General features: G+C 39.3%; 1 protein-coding gene across 2 annotated transcripts in view; it reads right to left on the reverse strand.

The window, feature by feature from the left end:
• Nucleotides 1-21509, reverse strand: part of Fgf12 (fibroblast growth factor 12) — a 354306-nt gene that overhangs the window by 199816 nt on the left and 132981 nt on the right. For both annotated transcript variants that reach the window (XM_051191257.1, XM_051191256.1), the window contains exon 2: nt 5683-5793. In XM_051191257.1, coding sequence (XP_051047214.1) covers nt 5683-5793 — 111 coding nt within the window. The remainder of the gene's footprint in view (nt 1-5682; nt 5794-21509) is intronic.

Genomic DNA, 21509 nt, shown 5'->3' on the forward strand with positions numbered 1-21509 from the left:
AAGTGGTTTGTAACCCACCTCCAAACACACAGCAAAGACGGCTAGGTACAGGGGGAGCCTTGCTGCTCCTCGTATGTTTTATCAGCTGCAAACTCTATTGTGCCTTCATATTCTGTTCCACAGCTTCCATTTGCTTCCCAAAATTCTGCTGAAAAGAAAGGGCTAAAGAAAACCCCAAGCAACCTTACTCCAAGACTACTCAGACCTTGTGCTTCTTTGTGCTACACTGATGGGCTTTCCATGGCCTTCTCCCCTCACTCCAGAGAGGCACAGCATGGACCTGCTCGCCAGTCTGATGATGACACTAACTTAGCATGTAGCCCTTCTCCATGGGCAGAGGGCATGCATGTATTTTTCCCCCAGCAAAATGAGAGCAATACATTTGGCTACAATATCATCGTCATTTGCTTTCCAGCATGTTTTAGGCTCTTCAAATGTATCTCCTATGATAATGTACAGAACAGAATAACAAGATTTTAAATTTTATGTAAAATATTCCTATTAATACCCTCCAAGCTGTAATTGTCTTTTTTTTTTTCCAACACAGCCCTGCATTTTTGTTATCATTACATTTGTAGCGATTCTTATCTGCCACTGCAGAATAAACCCATTTGCTTTGTACTCAATTACATGTAATTAGTCTTTTCTCCATGAACAAAAGAGCAGGTGTCTATCAGATCTCCGAAGATGCAGTGGTAAAGTTGGTTTGGAGCTAGTGAAGCAAACATTTCTGTGAGATGCTTATAGTAAAAAGAGGGTTTGGTTTGTTTTTTGTTTTTTGTTTTTTGTTTTTTTTTTCCTTTGTCAAACAATCAACTGCTTTTACTCTACACCCACAGAGAAAGAAAAGGCATGTTAAAAACGTTAAAGGCTCATAATTTTTCTATTAAAAACATGAGTGGAATTTGAATATCTCTCTGGCATTGTTTAGCCTTCATCTCCACTTATGGAAAAGATAGAAATTTATTACTTCATTTAAAACTTCTTTTATTATCTGTGATGGGAGAGGGTCAGAAGAGAGTTCATTACTTGACGTATAAATGTTTTAACCTGGTACTTAGCATTGTACTCGGGTCTATTTCCCCAGTTCTGATCATTGTTCTGCTGTTACATGGAACAGTGAGTGGTGTCAGAGAAGGTTCAGTGAGTACAAAGGTGTTTGCTACACCACTCGCATTTTTCTAAAGCCTAGAATCATTTCAAAAAACAAAAGTAGGGCTGGAGCAATGGCGCAGCAGTTAGAAGCACTATTGCTCTTCCAGAGGATCTGGATTCCATCCCCATTACAAAACAGAGCTCGCAGTTATCTGTGACTCCAGTCCCAAGGAATTTGCCACCCTCATTAGGCTTCTGGGGACATTTCACACACACGTGGTTCACAGACATGTATGCAGGCAAAACACCACACACACACACACACACACACAATAATACAATAAAAATTTTAAACAAAAAAAGGTACATTATATAGATGGGAACTATTTGGCCAACAACTACAAAACCTGTTTACAAGCATATCCATTCATCCATCCATCCATCCGTCTGTCCATCCATCCATCCAGTTCCCAGCAAATGTCTACTATGCATGATAGACTATTGTAAATACAATAAAGGATCAAAACAAAACTTCTTCCCATAGGAGCATACCTTCTGGTGAATGTGATTTAAACAAAAGAAATAAATACCAAAGCATATATGTTGCATGGTCATAGAACTTAAAAGTAAGAGTAAAATGGGTATGTTTGGATCTCCACTAACACCCAAAAGCCCATGTGTTTAAGGTGTAATATACACTGTGGCATTGTGGGGCACTCTTAATACACACATGGTTTAGGTAAAGCAAGTAAGTGTATTAATTATCTCTACAAGCCTCATAGCCATAACAAAATGGATTACAGAATATAATATGTGTGTGATGATGCTCTGATTTATACAGAAGCTTAAAATATGCCAAGCAATATGAAGAGTGCTTTAAGCATATAGTTAAACATAAAAGGCTATTTTTAAAACTGTATATGTAAGCTGGGTGGTGGCAGCACACTCCTTTAATCCCAGCACTTGGGAGGCAGACACAGGCTAATCTCTGTGAGTTCGAGGCCAGCCTGGTCTACAAAGTTACACAGAGAATCCCTGTCTTGAAAAACAACGACAAAAAAAAAAAAAAAAAAAAAAAAAAAAACTGTGTGTGTAATGTACATTATGTTGGTAAACTGTCACGTATTGTTGTAGCTCACTAAGAAACTGGACCTAGAAGTAAGATCTTTCCCCAGGCTGGGAGTCCAAGCATGCTGATCTGCAAGTGTCCTTCAAGTGCCCTTGCTTGGGATAGGTTGTCTCCTCCTAACTCTGAGAAGGAAGAGAGAGAACAAGGCCATTCAAGAGTGTGAACGTCATGTCCTTGAGCAGAGCTAGAAGGTTACCAACTCCAACAGAGGTTACTATTGTTTAGCCCATGTTGTAAAAGCTCCTTCAGTGTGAAGGAGATACCACTTCACTCTCGGGCCCTGGAGTGAAAACTCAATCCAGACTCAAGCTTACTGTCTCAGTTTCCCAGTTTCTGTGGGATATTGTGAGCTGCTAATTTGATGATGTCATCTCTATATGTTTCTATTTATTACTGTTTGTTCTTTTTGTGTTTTTTCTCATTTTCTTCTTTATGATTGAGGATTTCATACAAGTATACAAAGAAATGTGATATTTATATAACCAAAATTCCTCTCCCCATCTACTCCCATAGCTCCACTCACCAACATGTATCCCTCCCAACTTCATTTTTTTCTCCCTTTCATTGGAAGCCTCATGAAAGGGGATCCCCTGCAATCCCAAAAACTTACTCTTCCTAGAACCCCAACTATTTAACCCAATGAGGTCTTTCCAGTTGATTTCTGCTGGATGTTCTGATTACACACACACACACATACATACACGTGTGTGTACATATATATATGTGTGTGTGTGTGTATGTGTTTACATATATATGTGTATGTATGTGTACATGTGTGTGTGTATGTATCTGCCTATCTATATAACTATCTTTATATGACTTGCTACTTACTCTTTTACTTTAGATTACTATATACTAAATAAACTCACTCACGCTAAACCCAATGTACGGCTATAGTACATCATTACTAAATAAGCAAAGTCAAATTTGGGGAAGCTATTATGCCTGTTAATCAAGAAAAACAGAATTTCTTCTTGAACAAAAGGTTCAAATGTATTGAAATTTTAAATTAACTTTTATACTGATAATCCAAATGAGCTTCTTTAATCTTTAGATTATATATACCTATGTCATTTTGATAATAATTTATCATAAGTATTCACAGTAGGTCATCTTAACTTAAAAACAGTGGTGTGAATTTCTGAGTTTAAACCAGTTCTGTTAGCCTTTTATAGAACACATCATCTATTTTCTTCAACATGTGTGCCACATAAGCATCAGGTACTATGGTGCCAAATTTTTGTTGTATGCCTGAAGTATATGTGCATACATGTATGTATGTATAGCTAGAATTGGATTCAGGCATGTGATGGATCTTGCCTCAGAGGAGATCACTTTCTACAATTTTTACTGGCAACAGTGAAGGATTTGCATGCTTGGATCCCTCTTTGCTACCCTCTCTCTTCTAGAAGGAAGGTGCTGCACAGCTGGCTGGACTCAGGCAGCATCCTGCAGAACAGGGAGAGAATGACTGTTTGGCTTGCTTAGAGACAAAAATCTGTCTTCATCAATTTATATAACTCTTTCATTTAATTTATTTTAATTTTTTGATGCTTTCTTACTTGTACACAATGAAGTATCTCTATACTTCTTTCTCTTATATCCATCCCAATTCTTCTGGCCCCCTTTTTCTTCCCAGCCTGTCCCCCTCCTACTTCCCTGTCCTTTTTGTGTGTCTCTCTCGTGGTCATGGCTGCTATGTGCTGATGTTTACCATGGCCTTTTCACATCCAGAAGACAATATTGTAAATAATCCTCCAGCTCTCTCAGCTCTGTCACCTCCTCTCCTAAAATGTCCCCAGGGCCTCAGGTTAGATGGTATAAGTGATACCATTAACTTTCCCATATTTACAATGTCCTATGGGTGGTGTTGACATGCACAGTTATTCTTACCTCTAGTTACTTCTTATTTTAATCATGAAACTGAGGTCTAGAGATACCTCACAATTAACACAAGTAACACAGCTATGCAGTTTCCTGCCTTGTTTGTAAGTGTGGCCTTCCCAATCAGACATTCAAGTGCAGATGCAACAGAAGACAATCACATATAGGGAGTATGGGCTCTTCATTCTTCTCGCCTGAATTGAAAACTTGAGCCACTTAGAGATTGCATTCATAGAAATAGAAATTGACAGTGCAAGCCACAATAAAGCAATCAACAACTTTGCCAAAAACTGGGAGAAACGTGGAACGGGATTCTTCATAATAAGATCTTTTCTTTATTGTAATTCATATTTTTGTAATGTGCAATATTAAATAAACAAAGAAAACTTAAAAGGGGTGGACAGGAACGTCTCAGTGCTTTAAAAGTTTTAAATTTTGCCTCAAATGCTATTGTTAATTTAAGAGTCACAGCATTACAAAATATCTGGCTTCCTAAATTACCCTCTGAAGCTTGAGAGAAGTCTGACAAAATCACTTTAATCAGAATCACAAACCACTGTATATATATTTTATGGACATTTACTCCATGTCTGTGATTCTTTCTTTTTTGAGGCAAAGGTTCATATAGCCCAGACTGCTCTTAAAGGCAGTATAAAACCTAGGATAGTGTTGAACTTTAGACCTTCCTGAATTTCCTCTCTCAGGCTTGATTACACTCAAGCACCAAATTCATTCATTGTACATCTAACACTACAGACCTAGCAATAAGCATGGACAAAATTATAAGAAAAAATATGGCACAGTGAGCACAGTGAGCAACTGTGAGACCAGGAATTTACCCTGAGTCACCTGTATGATTGTGGATACTTTGAAAATTGTGAGAGCTATTATTTTTGCCTCTGAAGCATGTGTATTTGTTGTTTCCAAAATACAGATAAATTCTCCCCTGCCTTGATGAACTGTATTTCCTTTTTGAACTTGTCAACACTAATGACTATTTCTGGGAGATTTTTTAAATAATCTTGAATACTTGCAACTTTTATTTCAAGACATTTTAAAGTCCATGCTAGACCTACCAGTCTTTATTAACCTATTCCTATTACATATACTGTGATTCATCATGATGGTATTCAAATTTTGTTGTTAACCAAAAGGAAATAACATATACATGTGTTCAGTGTTTGTTCAAGGAAGTAATGTTTTCTATAAATAAATAGCCTCTGAGAATTATAATTTGTTCATCACTTGGGTCCAAGATTTAAATACCACCTTATGTTGGAAGGTCTGTATTATTTCTGCGACTGCTTAGTTCCTTGACAAAAAACCCATTGAGAAGATATCTTCATCTAATGACTATTAGAAATCTTTCAAATATCATACCTTCTCATTGATTACATAGCTCCTCTGATATATATAATTGCTTTATTTTCTATAGAGAATAAGAGAATAATGCCACAAGAAGGATAAAGGGGGAAGACTAGCTCACTAATCATCAAAGAGTCCAAAAGGCAGTATGGCTGGGTTGGGCCACATAGTCAATTTGCACTGCATTGCAAGTAGCTGGAGTTCCTTACTGTAGTCGCTGTTTTCATCCTTGGTCCCATCAATGGTACCATCTGGATGCATCTGCAGGAAATATCCCTGTTGGCTGAATAACCTTGTCACAATTCCTTTCAGCTGGGGTTCTGCAAGACAAGATGAAATCATTATTCGTTTTCTTATTTTGTTTATAAAAATGCACACTTGCAAGTTGTTAAATGCATTCTATAAGTAAATGCATAAGTGCCCATGTCATAAATATTGAAATTAGCATTGGAAAGGGGGTTATTTATGTGTAATAGCTATGCCATTCTTCCTCTTATGGCAGAGCCATAATACTTTGAAATAGTATGTCATGTATAAGTAAATATTAAAGCTACTTATGGTTTGAAAACACAAACATGTTACAAAGTGAATTATTCCCCCTTATTCTCCATATGGTGGGTGCCTTCTTTTAAGATGCCCCCAAGTTTATGACTGTACTGGAAAGGCAATAGTGCCATGGTAACCCCTAAGTTTCCTGATGTCATAATTAAGGATCTGGAAGACTTCTGATTTCTGGATGCCAAGTACCTGCCAGAAGTTCCTAGATGCTGAAATTCTGGTCAAGTTCATCTGAAAAGAACTACAAATGAGAGCAAAACTATGAAAGAATGAGACTCTAACACCACAGAGGAGCCCAGCAAAACTAACTTCTCTAATATAAGCAAAACAGCAAACCTCAAGTCATAAACATTTTTTTAAAAGAGTGAAACCATAAGTGGTCCTCACTTTTAAGGGTTTTACATAATTAAATCATCAAACTCCTTGGTACAGCACATTTATATTTCTGAACATCAGCTGATATAAATATTTACAGCTTTCATTGTGATGGTGCCTATAGCAACAAACTGGTCTTTCCTGCATCACCATCCTTTCCGCTCTAGTGCTGGGCAAAAATTGTCTTGGGATATTTACAGTTCTCATTATTTCATAACACATAAAGGAGAAGACTGCTGTCTCTGATGATAGAAACAGAGGCAAAGATGGAACCCACATAATGGAAGTTAAGGATAAAGAATGATGTTTGTGGAAGGACCATCACTGAACTTGGGCCTGTCAGCCTTTATCTTTGTGTTTGTTCAGTCAACCTCAGTTAGGAATTCCCTTTCTTCCCCTGTTTGGAAATACATCAGGTAAACTGAATACTTCAACGATATTTTGTTCTAACAGGAATGTGTTATGTGACTTGATGACCATAATTGAGAATACAGGGCGATGTGAGTGGCATCAAGGGTGTCCTAAGAAACAAAAGATATACTAAGAAGATTGGAAATGAGCAACAAGCAGTGAATACTGAACTGGATTGCAAACCAGGCGTCCTGGTTAATAGCAATTTATTCACTTGAATTAAACTAAATGCTGTTAATTTGTAGATCTAAATTTCCTTATTGATACAATCCAGAAACCAAATTAAGTGAGCCTTGGGTCATTCTTATGATTTTCTTTTTCTCACATACTCTCTTAACGGTCATTTGTCCTCCATTCTTATCCTCCATGAACCCACTGAGTCCTACAAGAATATCATGGTTACTTCAGAGAAACAAACAGCTATGTAACAAACAACTGTGTCCATCTTCTATGAGGCTGCATAGCCGGGAAAAGACTTTTGTTATGGCTCACTCAGCTCCAGGCAGGCATGGGGTCACAAGACACATCTGAGAGCCCCAGCTTTCTTGACATACAGACCAAACAATATAATAGACAAGTCTCAGGTTTCTCATCTGGATTTAAAAAAAAATCTACTCATATTGTAGCCACTGAGAACTTCAAATGAATAACTAGGTGACTGTAGGAACTAGACAACTCTACAAATCTATAAATCCTAATTAGTGCATTTTCAACTATGGAAATCAAGGAAGCTGAAGGGGTGAAGAAGAGATTTTGCAAGTAGACCCCATGCCTCTTGGGTCTGTTGTGGTAAAATACAAATTGAACTTGTGAAGGCACAATGTAAACAGCAAGCTGAGAATAGACAGAGAGATAGAAAATAACAGAAGGAAAGGGACAAGGTCTCTCAATCCCTGTCTTTCTGACAAGCTTCAGGTCACTTTAAGAAGTCCTGTTTTCTTTGGTAATGAGATGCATGGCAGCTTACTCATTAAAGCTTGCAAATTATTGTTTGTTTTCCTCCTGCTTCTCTTTCCACACCTGCAATTAAACACTGTTTTTTGCCATGGTGAAGTTATCCCCCTGTTGGGACTTTGGGAATTCAGGTTGGTAAGTCTTATTCAGAATAATGAGCACTAGACCTTTACACCACCTCCCTGTGCCAAGAGCAGTGAAGAATTAGACCTAGATCTGAGTCTTAATTACCTGATCAAGAAACACAAATATCCTGGACCACGATTTCTCAGGAAACCAGCACATCTATTGAGCATGCCCAGAGCCCAATGCATGCCACAGCATGCTTTGCAGCCCATCTGTAGCACAGTGTCCCAAATCTGTTTTTTCAATCCCTACTAGTCTTTTTAGGCTTCAGTCACAAGTAGTCCCTTCAGAAAGGTTGGCCAATGCAAGTGCCCTCACTGGTATGAAACGGGAGTGCCTTGCTATATTTGAAAGAAATAGGAAATACTAAGCCCACTTTTGGGCATACAAAGCATCCTGTTCATATTAAAAAAAAAAATACATGTTCTTTGTCAGTCTCTCCTTAGGAACCTAAGAGATAGGGGCATAGGGAAGCCTGTGCTGTCCCCAGGGAGCATATAGGCTAATGCATGAAACACAAATTACACTGGTGTCAAGGGAGGGACTACTAAACAAGTGAAGTAATGTGGCATGATGTCCCCCAGAAGCAAGGCTAATTCTGTCTACATTAGATAAAGATATCACCCATTTGAGGAATGAACAGGATCCCCTCCGCCAAGTACCTGTGTATTCATAAGTGTAGGAATGCATGTGAATAAATGTGTACATGTTCCCACATGTATAAAAGTGTGGGTGAGATGATAGTTGACAGATAGACAGAGAGAGATGGATAGATGATAGATGATATACAGATAGAGATAGGTAGATAGACAGATAGATACATGATAGACAAGGAGACGACAGAAGGTAGTAAGGAGGTCAGAGGAAAGCTTCAAGTATTGTTCCTCAGGCACCACCTGCCTCCACCTTTTCTTGAGACAGGGACTCCCACAGGCCCTGTTAAGCATGCTGGGCTGGCCAGCCAAAGAGCTCCCAGAATCTACCTGTGTCTACCTCTCAGGTGCTCAGATTATGAGTGAATGCTCCCAAATTCAGAATTTTCTACTCATGTTTCATTAGTGTGGCCAATATGTATTTATAGATAAAAGTAGATTCAATAAAACAGTGAAGTTCAATAAGGCATCTAAATAAATTTTACAAAGTTCTTTATAATTTATGCAACTTTTAGACTGAGAAGTATTTTGACCTATTTTTTCCTTCTATTTTCTAGTGAACTAGTGGCCAGATTATTTAATGGTGGTGGAATTAATTTGTAATGTTTTATGCTCTAAAGCAAGAGTGGCAATGCTTCGAGCATTTCCCTCAAATCCATTTCCTCCTTTTCCTGGGCACCCAGCTCAACCATATGTCCTAGCCTCCCTTGCAATTAGGTTTGGCAGATGAAAGTGTCATATGGAATGTGAGTGGAAGTGATATGTGCCATTTTCAGGCCACGTCTTTCAAAAGCAAACATTCTCTTCCCCGTTCTCTCTGGATTGAGATGGCTAAATCCTTGGGGACACTGGAGCAATGGAATGGAAGAATGCTGTGCCCTGAATAACCAGTAGAGAAGAGAAAATAGCTGTCAGAAATACCCACCTTGGGCAATGAGGAAAGTAACAAACAAATTTCCATTGGCTCAGCCTGGTAGCTTTCTTCTAAAGAGAGCAGCAAGGAAAAGAAGAGATTTTACTGAAAAATTACAAAATTCTATCTCAGCCAGATGACCAAAGAGAATACCGACAGTAATATGTCATGGTTTTACCATGCATCCTTGGTATAACAGGCCCATGTGGCACTTTACCTCTGTGACTTTTCATCGAAAATGCATAACTTCTAACTGTGAGAGAGACACAAAGCAGACCTCAAACACAAATCTCTTGATCCAAACCCTCAAAACTGTCAAGGTCATCCAGGAAAAGGAAACAAAAAATGTCACAGAAGAGACTAGAGAAATACAAAGGGTGGTGATAACTAAATGGAATGTGGTATTTTGGACCTGAAAAGTCGAAACCATAGGCTTAAAATGAAGAAAGCTAGGGAGCATGGTGGTACATGACTATGGTAGAGCTTGGTGGACTGAGGCAGGGGGATCACAGATGTTAGGTGACTCTGCTTTTTAAAAAAAAAATCAGAAAGAAGGAAAAATGAATAAAAAGAATGAGGGAAGGGATGGGAAATGGATCGTTGAAAAGGAAAGAAGATAGGAATAATGTTTAGATTTCATTTTATCATAATGTATCAAATTTAATTCTTAATTATGACAAATGTCTCAGAATAACATAAGACATTAATAAGGAAAATGGGTGTAAACCATACAGAAACTGCATTATCATAACTTTTCAGTCAAAAACTATTACAGAAATAATCCAGTGTAGGTGTGTCTATCTATAATCCCAGCATTTGGGAGGCAGAAGAAGTAAGATCAGGAGATCAAGGCCAGCTTCATAATGAATTCAAAGCCAGACTGAACTACATGAAACTACTGGATGGAAGAAAAAGAGAGAGAGAGGGGACAGAGGAAAGGAGAAAGGGAATGAAGGAAGGAAGTTGAATCCTATTATCAAATACACAAATAGGTTTTCACAGTAAAAATTATGGAAAATAAGCGGTTGAGTGTGGACAGTGGTAAAGGTAAGACAGGATCCCATACATAGTACTCCATCCTTCAGGGTAACAGTTCAACAGAACTTTTAGATTTGGAGATACTCTGATAAGATGACACTTGAAGAAGCTTTCCAGATATTTCTAATGGCTTAACAAACAATGCCATTCAGCAGTTCTCTAGAAGCACAGAGGACACTGGGGCAGAGTTTGACACTGAGAACCTGGTCAGGATGGACAGCAGACTGCAGAAAACAAAATGTGTCTTAGAAATAGGAAGCCTGTGTCATCCTACACTTTCTTCATCACTTCCTGTATTGCTCTTAGTTCTCTGCACAGTGTTTACACTACTGTATCCCAGTCTATGTAGCCCAGGCTGATCTCACACTGGAGCAATAACCTTGTCTCAGTTTCCATAGTGATGGGTTTACAGGTGTGAGTCCCCACAGGCAGATCCTACCCCATGTTCAAAGATAAAGCTAACCAAGCAACAAACAGAGGCTCTGAACAAACATCAGAGATCACCCAACTGGCACTCAGATGAGTGGCCATCAAAATTCATTTTCTATATAAACAGCACCCTCTCATTTCCAAAGAGCAGAGAAGACACATGCTTGTCTTGAGCAAGCATTGGGCAGAAAGAGCCAGAGGGCATCAAAAAGTGAAGGGGGTAGGGAGGAGAGCCAGGACAGCACATCCAGGCAGAACTATGGAGCAGGACATTCCTTACTGAAGTTCTAGCCAGTCACTGGAAAGTAAAAGCGAAGAACATTTGACACACAGAGTGGAAAGTTATAAAAGGCTTTTTCTTTATGGCTCTAATAAAAACATCCTGTCAACCATGTTTCATTTTTTTCACTGCAGCTCTCTGAGCATTTGTTGAGAATAGGTGCTCACATGTGAGAATTTGAGTATGAGGGCGAGGTAAAGAAATGAAGGATGCTATGCATATTTTGTATGTTCACACTTTGATACTCAAATTAGGTTGTATTGAGATGGAACCAACTTGTCAATAGTTGTCCTGCAAACTAGCAAATATGCTCGCATATAAACTCTACCTCTAAAAAGTAAAACAAAATGAAATATATGACCATGGAGCAGACTCTGAAGTCCAGTGGATGGTGCAGACTCTAAAGCCAACTAGGGCCAGAGACTTAGCAGTTCTTGTCTTCATCCACGTGGTCATACTGCATCCCTCGTAGCACTCTCCTGCACAGTCCCTGTGAGTTGCTAAGCCTATGTTTACCACTAACAACAAGTGAATATGTCAATCTCTTCTCATCTTAACAGGGAAGATTACAGAAGTCTTACCCCAGGTTCAAGAACTATAAGGGATGAAGTGGGTTAGGCTCATGGGGACATGGGAAGAGGGTCCCACACCACACTCTAGCACTTTTAGGTCTGCTACTGTAAAAGGGCACAGGAAAATGGCCACAAGTCTGGAAGAAAGCAAACAAAGTAAAGAGGGTTTGAAGACCAATTTGTGTGAAGACCGGCTGAGTGAGCAGTCTATGCTGACATCTATTCCTGAAGAAGCGAGGAATTGGGGAAAATCTGGATTGCCTCCATATTCTGGAAAGAAGACACAAACAATAAGCAGCCAATTTGGTGAGTACCTCCATAGCGCCAGCACTAGAAAGAATGGGTGGAAGCTATAGCGAAGAAAGTCAAAAGGATGTTCTGCAAGTTGCATTCAATGAGAAGAGGTTGCCCAAGGAAGGGCATCGCATCAGCATCTTCAAAGGATGAGATGCTCTGTGTGACAGTGCTTCTGGATCCTGATATCTCCAGGACATTTGAGATGCACCAGTGGCTGCTAAATACCCTTCTCTGTTCTCTTGGTTTCGGGGGTGGGGGGAACTGCTTAGTTAGAATCTGAAAATGCAAAATTCTTTGATAAGGATAGCGTGCACGCACGCACGCGCACACACACACACACACACACACACACACACACACACACACACACACACACACACACACACATACAATCAGTTGGTGGTTTACAAGTGGGCCTGCTATATTATGGCTTAATACTGCCCACTTAAAAGAACTGAGATTGAAGAGGCTGTTAAATGAGTTTTATCAAGTATTTCTGGGGCCTCCTATCACTGAAGATTTCTAAATCACACTATGGGGTGGAGGCTGGTGGTTATTCATAAGAAGCAGTGATGTGACCCATCATAGCTAAAGAGTGTTGATGAGGATATGTTTACAAATCATAAATAGAAGTACCAGATAAATAAATCAGAAACAGAAGGTAGTGCAACACTTGAAAAAGAATAGAACTCATCTGGATACAATGCAAAAATTACAGACATACTGAGCTGTGGTTACTCATTAAAAATAAATGTTCTTAAGCAAAAAGAGAAGAAACCCAGAGGCTCCTCATCCACCACACAGTACACCGCAGTGAACAGACAAATAGCCCATCTTCAAGAACTGAGACATGTGGCTGACTATGTGTCATGGCAGACTGGCAGGATCTGTTCCAAAGCTTAGAGAGAGCCACTTCCTATCCGGAATCCCTAGCCTCCTCGTGAGTGAAACAAAGCAGTGGATGCTATCAGCAATCACTTACCTATGGAACATGGAAATCCCTACAAAGCATGAGCAATTAAAAGTATGTTCAAAATTTGTATGTGAATCCATTATCTCCTTCAACTAGTACTTATAGCACATTTCATTAAAACACACACACACACACACACACAAAATTAAGCACCAGATTTGATGTTCATGGGGTTAATCCCTGGTTTTAAAAAAATTATCAATACAATCAATTTTAAGCAGTTATTTGATAACATGAAACACGGAACTGGGGCTAAGAATTAATCAGCTCCAGTTCACAGCTGAATCAAACAGATGAGAAAATATGAAGCACACAGCCTAGTAAGAAATTGAGTAAAGAAACAAATAAACACCCCCCCCCCCAGAGCTAAAGACAGAACCCAGGGCTTTGCACTTGCTAAGCAAGTGCTCTACCACTGAGCTAAGTCCTCAAACCCAATAAATGCATCTTTTAATTGAGATTTCATAGAAGTGCTGTAATAAAAATAGAGAGAGACAATAGAAAAGGACTTCACATACCAGGGAGGAATGTGCTATAATGAACTGTTTAAAAAATGAATCATACACACCTGAGTGAAGAGCCAGAGAAAGTTGCTATGGAACATTTCTGGACCATAAACAGTAAGAGCAAAGCATTTCTAAATGTGAAAAGCTTGGCCCCAATAAGGTCAGATTAGAGGCTCTCTGAAGAGTCAGCCTTCCTCTATGCAAAGAGTGTACAAACCACAGCCCTGTCACTGCCAATTTTGTTAGGAAACTTGGTCATCATTTTCCATGACTGCTTTTATACTCCAACCAGAGATGCACACTCACAACTCTGGTCTGCAAAGCCAAACGTGTTTACTATCAGCTCTGTGCACAGTTTGCCAAAATTTGTTTCACAATCCTTGTTTCTAAAATTCCCTTTGTCCTCTGCCTTTCTTCTAACCCTGAACTCCTCATCAGGAAGACCTCCCTTGGGAGTCTTTCTGATGCTCTGAAGCAAAATCCATCCTCTGTCTCAACATTCCCTCTTACACAGTATAGCAGAGGACTCCCTGCAGAGTCGCAGTCACTGGCTAACATCTCCCTCTTTAGAATAACTATGATCATCTCAAGGGCAGGAACTTCAAATCATTCAGTCCTCTAGCCTGATTCTGACACAGTAACAGGCACCAGGCAAGAGGATAGTGTTCAAACATTCGAATGAGTAAGTTATAGCTGGCATTTTCCATTGTCACCTGTGACTTTCAGAGGAGCTCATTTGTAAGAAAGAGCCGTTCACAGCCCTTAATAGGATGCCTCCAGCCTTCACACTGCACCGTCTGACAGGCATAGCAGCAGTCTCTGTAAACTGCACTGTCTCCCAAGCATGGAGCTGCCTCACACTTCAACAGAAACCAAGTGACCTTGAGGCAGGCGATCCTTAACCTTCACACCGCCTCACAACTAAATGGAAAGAAACATCCTGCTTTTCTGGAGTGTCCTTTTGCCAAAGCAGTCTGAGCTGAGGAAGACAGCAAGGCAGGAAAATGACCAAGGATATAAAACCTCAGTAGAAATGAGATTTTTGTAGTGAACCAGTTTCGTTCCTCATAGCATACCCCCCTCCTCCAACACCCTTCCCTTTAATGTGCTCATGAAAGTTTAAAATAACTCAAACACCATTTTACTGACTTCCGACAAGCGTGAGGTGCCCGATACAAAGATGAGCGAGAAGCATTTCCTGCCTCGAAGGCACCCACGGCTCATGAGGGAGGCACACACAACCAATCATTCCACCAGCAAACGTGAAAAGTGCTGTCACACATAAGAAATAAAATGCCACCGATTCACAGAGTGAAGAGGCTAATTTTACCATGGATGGCGGGCTGTGAGACAAAACGCAGTTAAAAAAGACTGTATAAGAAACCCCGTTTTAGACAGCCTTGGATAGGTAAGAGGATTGTTGCTTCTGGCAGGAGCAACCATGCAATTAATATGGTGAGAGACTCCAAAGGTAAACGGGTGGTCAGCCAGTGAGGAGATAATTCAGGGATGCGAACATGGCTAGAGGGGACAGTGGAAAGAACACAGGGTCCAGAACATCTCAAGGTCTGCAAACAATCCTAATGCTTTAAACAAGTAAGTTTTATTTCATCCTGCAAATAAGAGATAGACATCATTTTTACTATGTATCCTACATGTTCAAAAACGTAATCTGCATCTTCTATATATGTATACTTATTCATAGCCCCATGCATGTATACCTCTCCAAACTGTGTATATATATGATGAGTCAAAGAGCACATTTTAAAATACATCAGCACTAGTCATAAAAAAAAAAATCTTTCCACATGCTGAAGGGCTATCCTACTCCCCATTCTTCCAGGAGCATAGCTTCAGGCCTCAGAGAAAATTTAAGAGGTATTTGGGGGGGGTTGTTTGTTTGTTTTATTTTGGTTTTAAGTAGGGATGAAGATGGTTTTTGTTGCTGTTTTGTTTGTTTAAGAAGGCTGTGATTAGCCACTGTGCTATGGTGGTCATGACAGACACAAAAGGGGTTATTCCATATCATAAGGACCCTAATGAAGGCAAAGACATCCACAACAACCTGGGCAGTCATGTTCATGTTTTTTAAAGAACCTAGGGATGGAGATGTGAGGTCTCCCTCAGCTGCTGAAAGATGCCAAATTTCCCTCCCCAAGTTCAAATCCACCTCGGCTTCCAAGGGAGTCCATGCGTGAACTAAGCCACTTCCAGCAAGAGAAATGATTTCTTCCTTCCTCAGGATCTGGGTTCAGCCAGGGTAATCTAATTATGATAACCTGGGACACAGATCCTTGGTTCTCTCAGGTGACCCTCTAGAGAGGTAGACCCTGGAATGAACATAATTTCAGGGACAGTTCACAGTTGATACTGAGGTTCTGGAAAACACAGGTTACGTGAAGATGACTCCAGACTTTAGAATTAATATCTGAAAAGACCATGCAGGAAGATCTAATTCAAGGCTTACTTTATAGATGGAGAAGGAAAATACTAGAAAGAAGAAATCATGATAGCTGTACATCCTGTGTTCCCTGCAGTCAGACCCCTCTAATCTGCACGGTGACCTCTTTGTCTTCTAGTACTGAAAATGAAAAGTATCTTTCATATGTCCCCAAAGACCTCTGGGCTTTTCTCAAACTGGTCATGCAGAATCCAGAAAGCTATTTTATTTGCTCAAGCACAGGCATACTTTGCTTCCTGTGTAATTGATACAATAACCAGAACCAACTTCTGAAGGCCTTCCTAGAGATTTAAGAAGCATGTTATAGTACATGGCTAGGAGGTAGCCATGCTTAGAAGGTGGATTAAGTTCTGAGACACAGTCCATACAAATAAACCCATGATCAGGACTATAAAAATGGGCAAAATGTGAGTTGCCAATAAAGACAGCAAATGTTCCATATTCAGCCCCACCAGACACTCTATGTGGATTGTAACATTGTGTTCTTGTGGAAGTAATCACATAAGGTGGGTACTAACACTGAGTGTATAACTGTATGTATTTTTAAAGAAACTGGGAAGGTTAGAAACTACAGCTAAGTAACAGGGTTGATAACAGCCAGACATAGGCTTGCAGGATGATCTCTTTACTGAACACACCTTCTTTTCACTAATCATGAATTGTCTTTCCAAGTATAATATGCCAGTTTAGTCTCTCTTTGCCATTAACTGCAATCAGCCTAGGAAAACTCCAAATGAAAAGGCCAGAAGAAAATGGGAAACATTAATCTGAAGTCGAAAACATCTTTTGGCCTCTTGGCACAAGCACAATCAAATGAAAAGAAGTGAAGGAACACAGACACCTCTATGCACAAGGAAAGCGTTCTATAATTGACCTAGAAAAATCTGTTACTTGTTACTCTTAAACTTCTTTTTTTCAGACATGTCTTCTAGCACCAGAAATAAATGAGCAGTATGCATTTTCTGGGAGAGGCAACACTTGACAGTTGCATGACATCATAGTTCCTGTACAAATGTTGAACCTCTCCCAGACCACCCATTATCCCAAATGAGAAAGTCCAGAGAACTCCCTTACATCCCCCAGATCCAAATTATCCACATGTAAAATGATACTGTGGAAAAATATGACTTTTGTCTATTATCTTTTTTATATCAAGATCTCCAGTAGACTGATAATAACAACCTCCTAAAATACGCAGTGCAGAGAGCCATAGGGTACCATCCATCAACCATTAGGATACATCCATCAGGCTTTCCGCTGGCAAGTTCAGAACAGGAAGTGTCCACAGCAGGATGTATGGGCCACAGGCTTGCAGACCTCTAGGCTGATCCCAAAGGTGATCTCTATCTCCCGTTCTACCACTCCTGTCCAGCCTATCGTAGGGCATTGACCACCTTACTCCACCTGTGTCCAATCATAATTCAATCAAGGTAAGATTTTACCATATAAATTGGCTCATGCCACTCTCTTGCCAAAGCCCTTTAATGGCTTCCTATTTCATTTACAATAAAACAGCAAAACCTTACCATACCCTGGAGAATTTCATATCATCTGGCTCCTCCCAATGTCCCTTCAGTAGCTCACTAGGCTCTCAGCATATGCTTTTCTCCCTCTTCAGGCTTAGGTATCTCTGTTCCTGTGTTCTATTATACCTGAGCTGACTTCTTCCTAAGATAAGTACTGGTTACTCCATAATCTCTTGCCCAGTCTCCCAGTCTAAATTTACCTCCATATTCATATTATATGTCAGCACAATCTTCCCCCTTCTTTGCATATATCCTAATAGATCGGTAGGTAATTCTATGTACTCTTTAACATCTGCTTCTACAGCTAGACTGTAACATCCATAAATGCTACAGAGTGAATGAAATCTTGTTAGTGTTAGTTTCAGCCATCAGAATATGCCCAGTACTTAACTGAATGGTTATCAACACTATTTAGTATGCAAAGTTCTTTAAGAACTGATTGATCTCCTCTCTCTGGGCTACCGGTTCCATCTATAAGATGACAGAACTGGGAAAGTTCAGTCGCTGCAAAGATAGGATTCAAGAAACACAAAATTTCAAAATAGAAACAGATGCACCCAAGCAAGCTATTTGTAGCAAGGTAGAACTGAAAGTGGAGAAAATGTTTTTAATAGATGAGCATCCTTCAGCATTGTAAGTTAGTAAGAATTTAAAACTTTCCAATTGCATTATAAGTGCTACGCACTGAGTGGGTGTAAGCAACTGATTGTTTTTTTTTTTTTTTTTAATACAGCACACAGAAAGGAAATGAAAATATTTATCAATGTGAATGGCACATATCCCACATGGGTGCTATATCCCACATACACTGGGAAAGCTCCCAGGAACAAGTCCAACATAGGTACAAGCAACTGCCACTGTGACTGCAAATTTAGAACCATGACATGGATGGTAAGGTCCCATGAAGAAGCGGCAGCCAAGACAATGCACTCCAGAGTGGCTGCTCTGGCTGCAGATAGTCTAGGACCAAGCTCACTTCTCTCATGGCAAACTGCAAGGAGCACACTTTAGGGTCCCATATAGCACAGATTTATAGGAGGACAGATGTGAAATCTTCTCAGCCCAGAACTTTTACTACCCATAATCTATTATTAAAATTAAAAGCACTTTTTAATCTATATAGTACATACCCCACTAAGAACCATAAACAGGAACTAAAGAGATTATTCTGCACTCAGCAGCACTTTCTGAGCCTGCAGACGGCCTGGACTCAGTTCCCAAAACCCACACTGTGGCTCACCACCATCTGCAACTTCAATTCCTGGCGATCTAATGCCCTCTTCTAGCCTTCATAGGCCAGGCTCCAGCTCACATCTGGTACACGTACCACATGCATACACTCACATATACACATATGCATAAATACATATTTTTAAAAGGACAAAAACATTAAAATATAGGCTGAAATTTATGGTTCCCAGAATCAAAACTAGAAAAACAAAACAAAAATTGATATTTTAAAACTTGCTTTTCGCTCAAGTCAAAGAATGTTAGATGTTTCCCCACCCCAAAATCAAGAAGCTCCTTATAAGTGTGTATCCACACAGTCAATTCTGCATATAGATTTTCCTTGCTGTCATAAATGGAAAATCAATTAGCTAGAATGTTCATAGAACTTTTTCTTTTAATTATGATATTGACTGTCTAACAACTTCTTAATGTGTTGTGTAAAATTTGATCTGGGATTGTCATATATATTTTCTAAAGATTAGCTTAATTTTAATTTTCAGATTTAATCTTACCTGTTGCCCAACTATTTCCTTTCCCTAAACTCTGTTTTATCATGAACCATTTTGGGCATGTGGAAAGTGTACAACTAACAAGGAAGGGCATCCTGAAGCTACCCCATTGCATAAGAAAAGGGTGGTAAGACTATGGGCTTAGTGTGGCCCCGTGGTCTAGAAAGCAGGTTCCCAATCCCATTGCCTCACAGATATCCGTACAGTCCATACAAATCATCAAACACTAGCATGTCGTATGATTGCTTTAAACCAAAATCCAAACATTACAAGCATCCCCTTAATGTCATTACTTCCCTAACCAGAACCAACCATGTTTCCGAATTTATAGTGGAGCATTCCAGTTCATACTTTTGTTGCCTTATTCCCTCTACCCACAAATGGTACCTAGTGCAATTTTGTCTACTGTACATTTTTATACAAAAAGTGCACATATTGTTCAATGACTTATTTCATTCAACTTTGTTGATTTGTTGGATTTGGGGTTTTCATCTGATGTGGAAATTTCTCCAATAGACAACCACAAGCATTTTGCATTTGTTGTAATCTGATTGACATACGTATGCATTATAGCTCAGCTTGTGGTTTGTATTCCTTGTATACTTCTTGATTTTATAATTCTTATGTTTCTTCATTCAAATTGATCTTCCCCTTGTTTATCCTTCAAGTTTTTTTTTTCTTATCATAATTTGGAAATTAGTTTGGTTTCTCTCTCTCTCTCTCTCTGTGTGTGTGTGTGTGTGTGTGTGTGTGTGTTCTCTCTCTCTCTCTCTCTCTCTCTCTGTGTGTGTGTGTGTGTGTGTGTGTGTGTAAGATACTCCAGAACAGCACAGATTGGTCTCCAATTCACTGAGTATCTAAAGACAGCCAGAACCTAACTCCTTATCACCCTGCCTCTCTACCTTTTAAAAGCTAGGGTTACCAGTATACAATACCCACACTTGGTTATCCTTTCGTAGTCTACGTAAATTTCTAATTTAGCAAGTCCAATTGTAAATGTTGTCACTCAGTTCCTACCAAGTAACAAAACAGCTACAATTCTAGAAATCCACCATTGTAGTCTCAGCTATGTTTAAGCCCCAAACTTTTTCAGTATTTACTATAAATTTTTTTCAGTATTTACTATAGTTTTACCAATCTTCTTACTTTTACATTCTCTGTTGCTCCTTTCTCCACAATCAGTTCCCTCCTTTTGAAATAATAATGAAGGTGCAGAAATGAGAAAGATGTTTTAGTGTTTGTCTCTATAGTGGACTGTCCCTCCCTCCCTCCATCCATCCCTCCTCTCCCTCTTCTCCCTCTCTCTCCTACCCCCTCTCTCTCTTCCCCCTCTCTCTATCCCTTCTTGTCTTCTTCCTTCTCCTTAACTGTAGCTAACTGGATATGCAACATCTGAAGAGTGCATATATTCTCTCGGCATCCTGAGAATACAATCCCATATTCTCATAGAAACTCTTATCACTGGTGCTAAGAGTTTGTTCTTCATTTGGATAGCTTGTCATTTTCTCTCTGGTTGTTTTTGAAATACCTGTGCTTGTATCATGTGACTTTGCCACAGTATTTATTTGTACATATGAGTTTTCTTAAGAAGCTACACAATGGAAAGAGATGGCGTGAACTTTTGAATTTTGCAACTTCATTTTTAATCTCTTTGGTTATAGATAATGTAGCATTGTCTCCCTCTCAGGACTCCTGTGACATGCAGTTGTAGCCTCTTTTACTATGCTCCCTTTCCCTTAAGCTCTCACTCAGTGTCTTTTACTCCTATATTAATCTTTCAGGAAAGCACTGAGTGACTTATCTGATTTCATTTCAAATCCAATCATTTTTCTCTTCAATTGTATATAGCCTACTTTTGAACACAGGCATAGATTTTTCTCTCCTAATATAATTATCACATTTTAATTCTTAATGCCTATCTTGTTTTCCACACTGTCCTCTGATTTCTACTTGCCTAGTGCCTTCTGCGTCTTTCAATTAATAAACATTTCAAATATGCTTATGGTGAATTTGTCTCATATTTTCCTAGTGGTTAGAGCTTAAGGGTTTATTTGCTGCATGGTTTTAATGTTTTGACCAAAATATTTTCTGCCATACACTGAGAATTCCACATGATAATTTTGCATGCTATACCTTATGCATTTCTCCAGCTGGAGAGAAGGTTGTTTTTCTTTTTTATTTATTTATTTACTTATTTATTTATTTGGAAACTCTCTGACTAGAAC

This window comes from Phodopus roborovskii, unplaced genomic scaffold, assembly GCF_943737965.1.
Source record: "Phodopus roborovskii unplaced genomic scaffold, PHOROB, whole genome shotgun sequence".
NCBI classification, from domain to species: domain Eukaryota; kingdom Metazoa; phylum Chordata; class Mammalia; order Rodentia; family Cricetidae; genus Phodopus; species Phodopus roborovskii.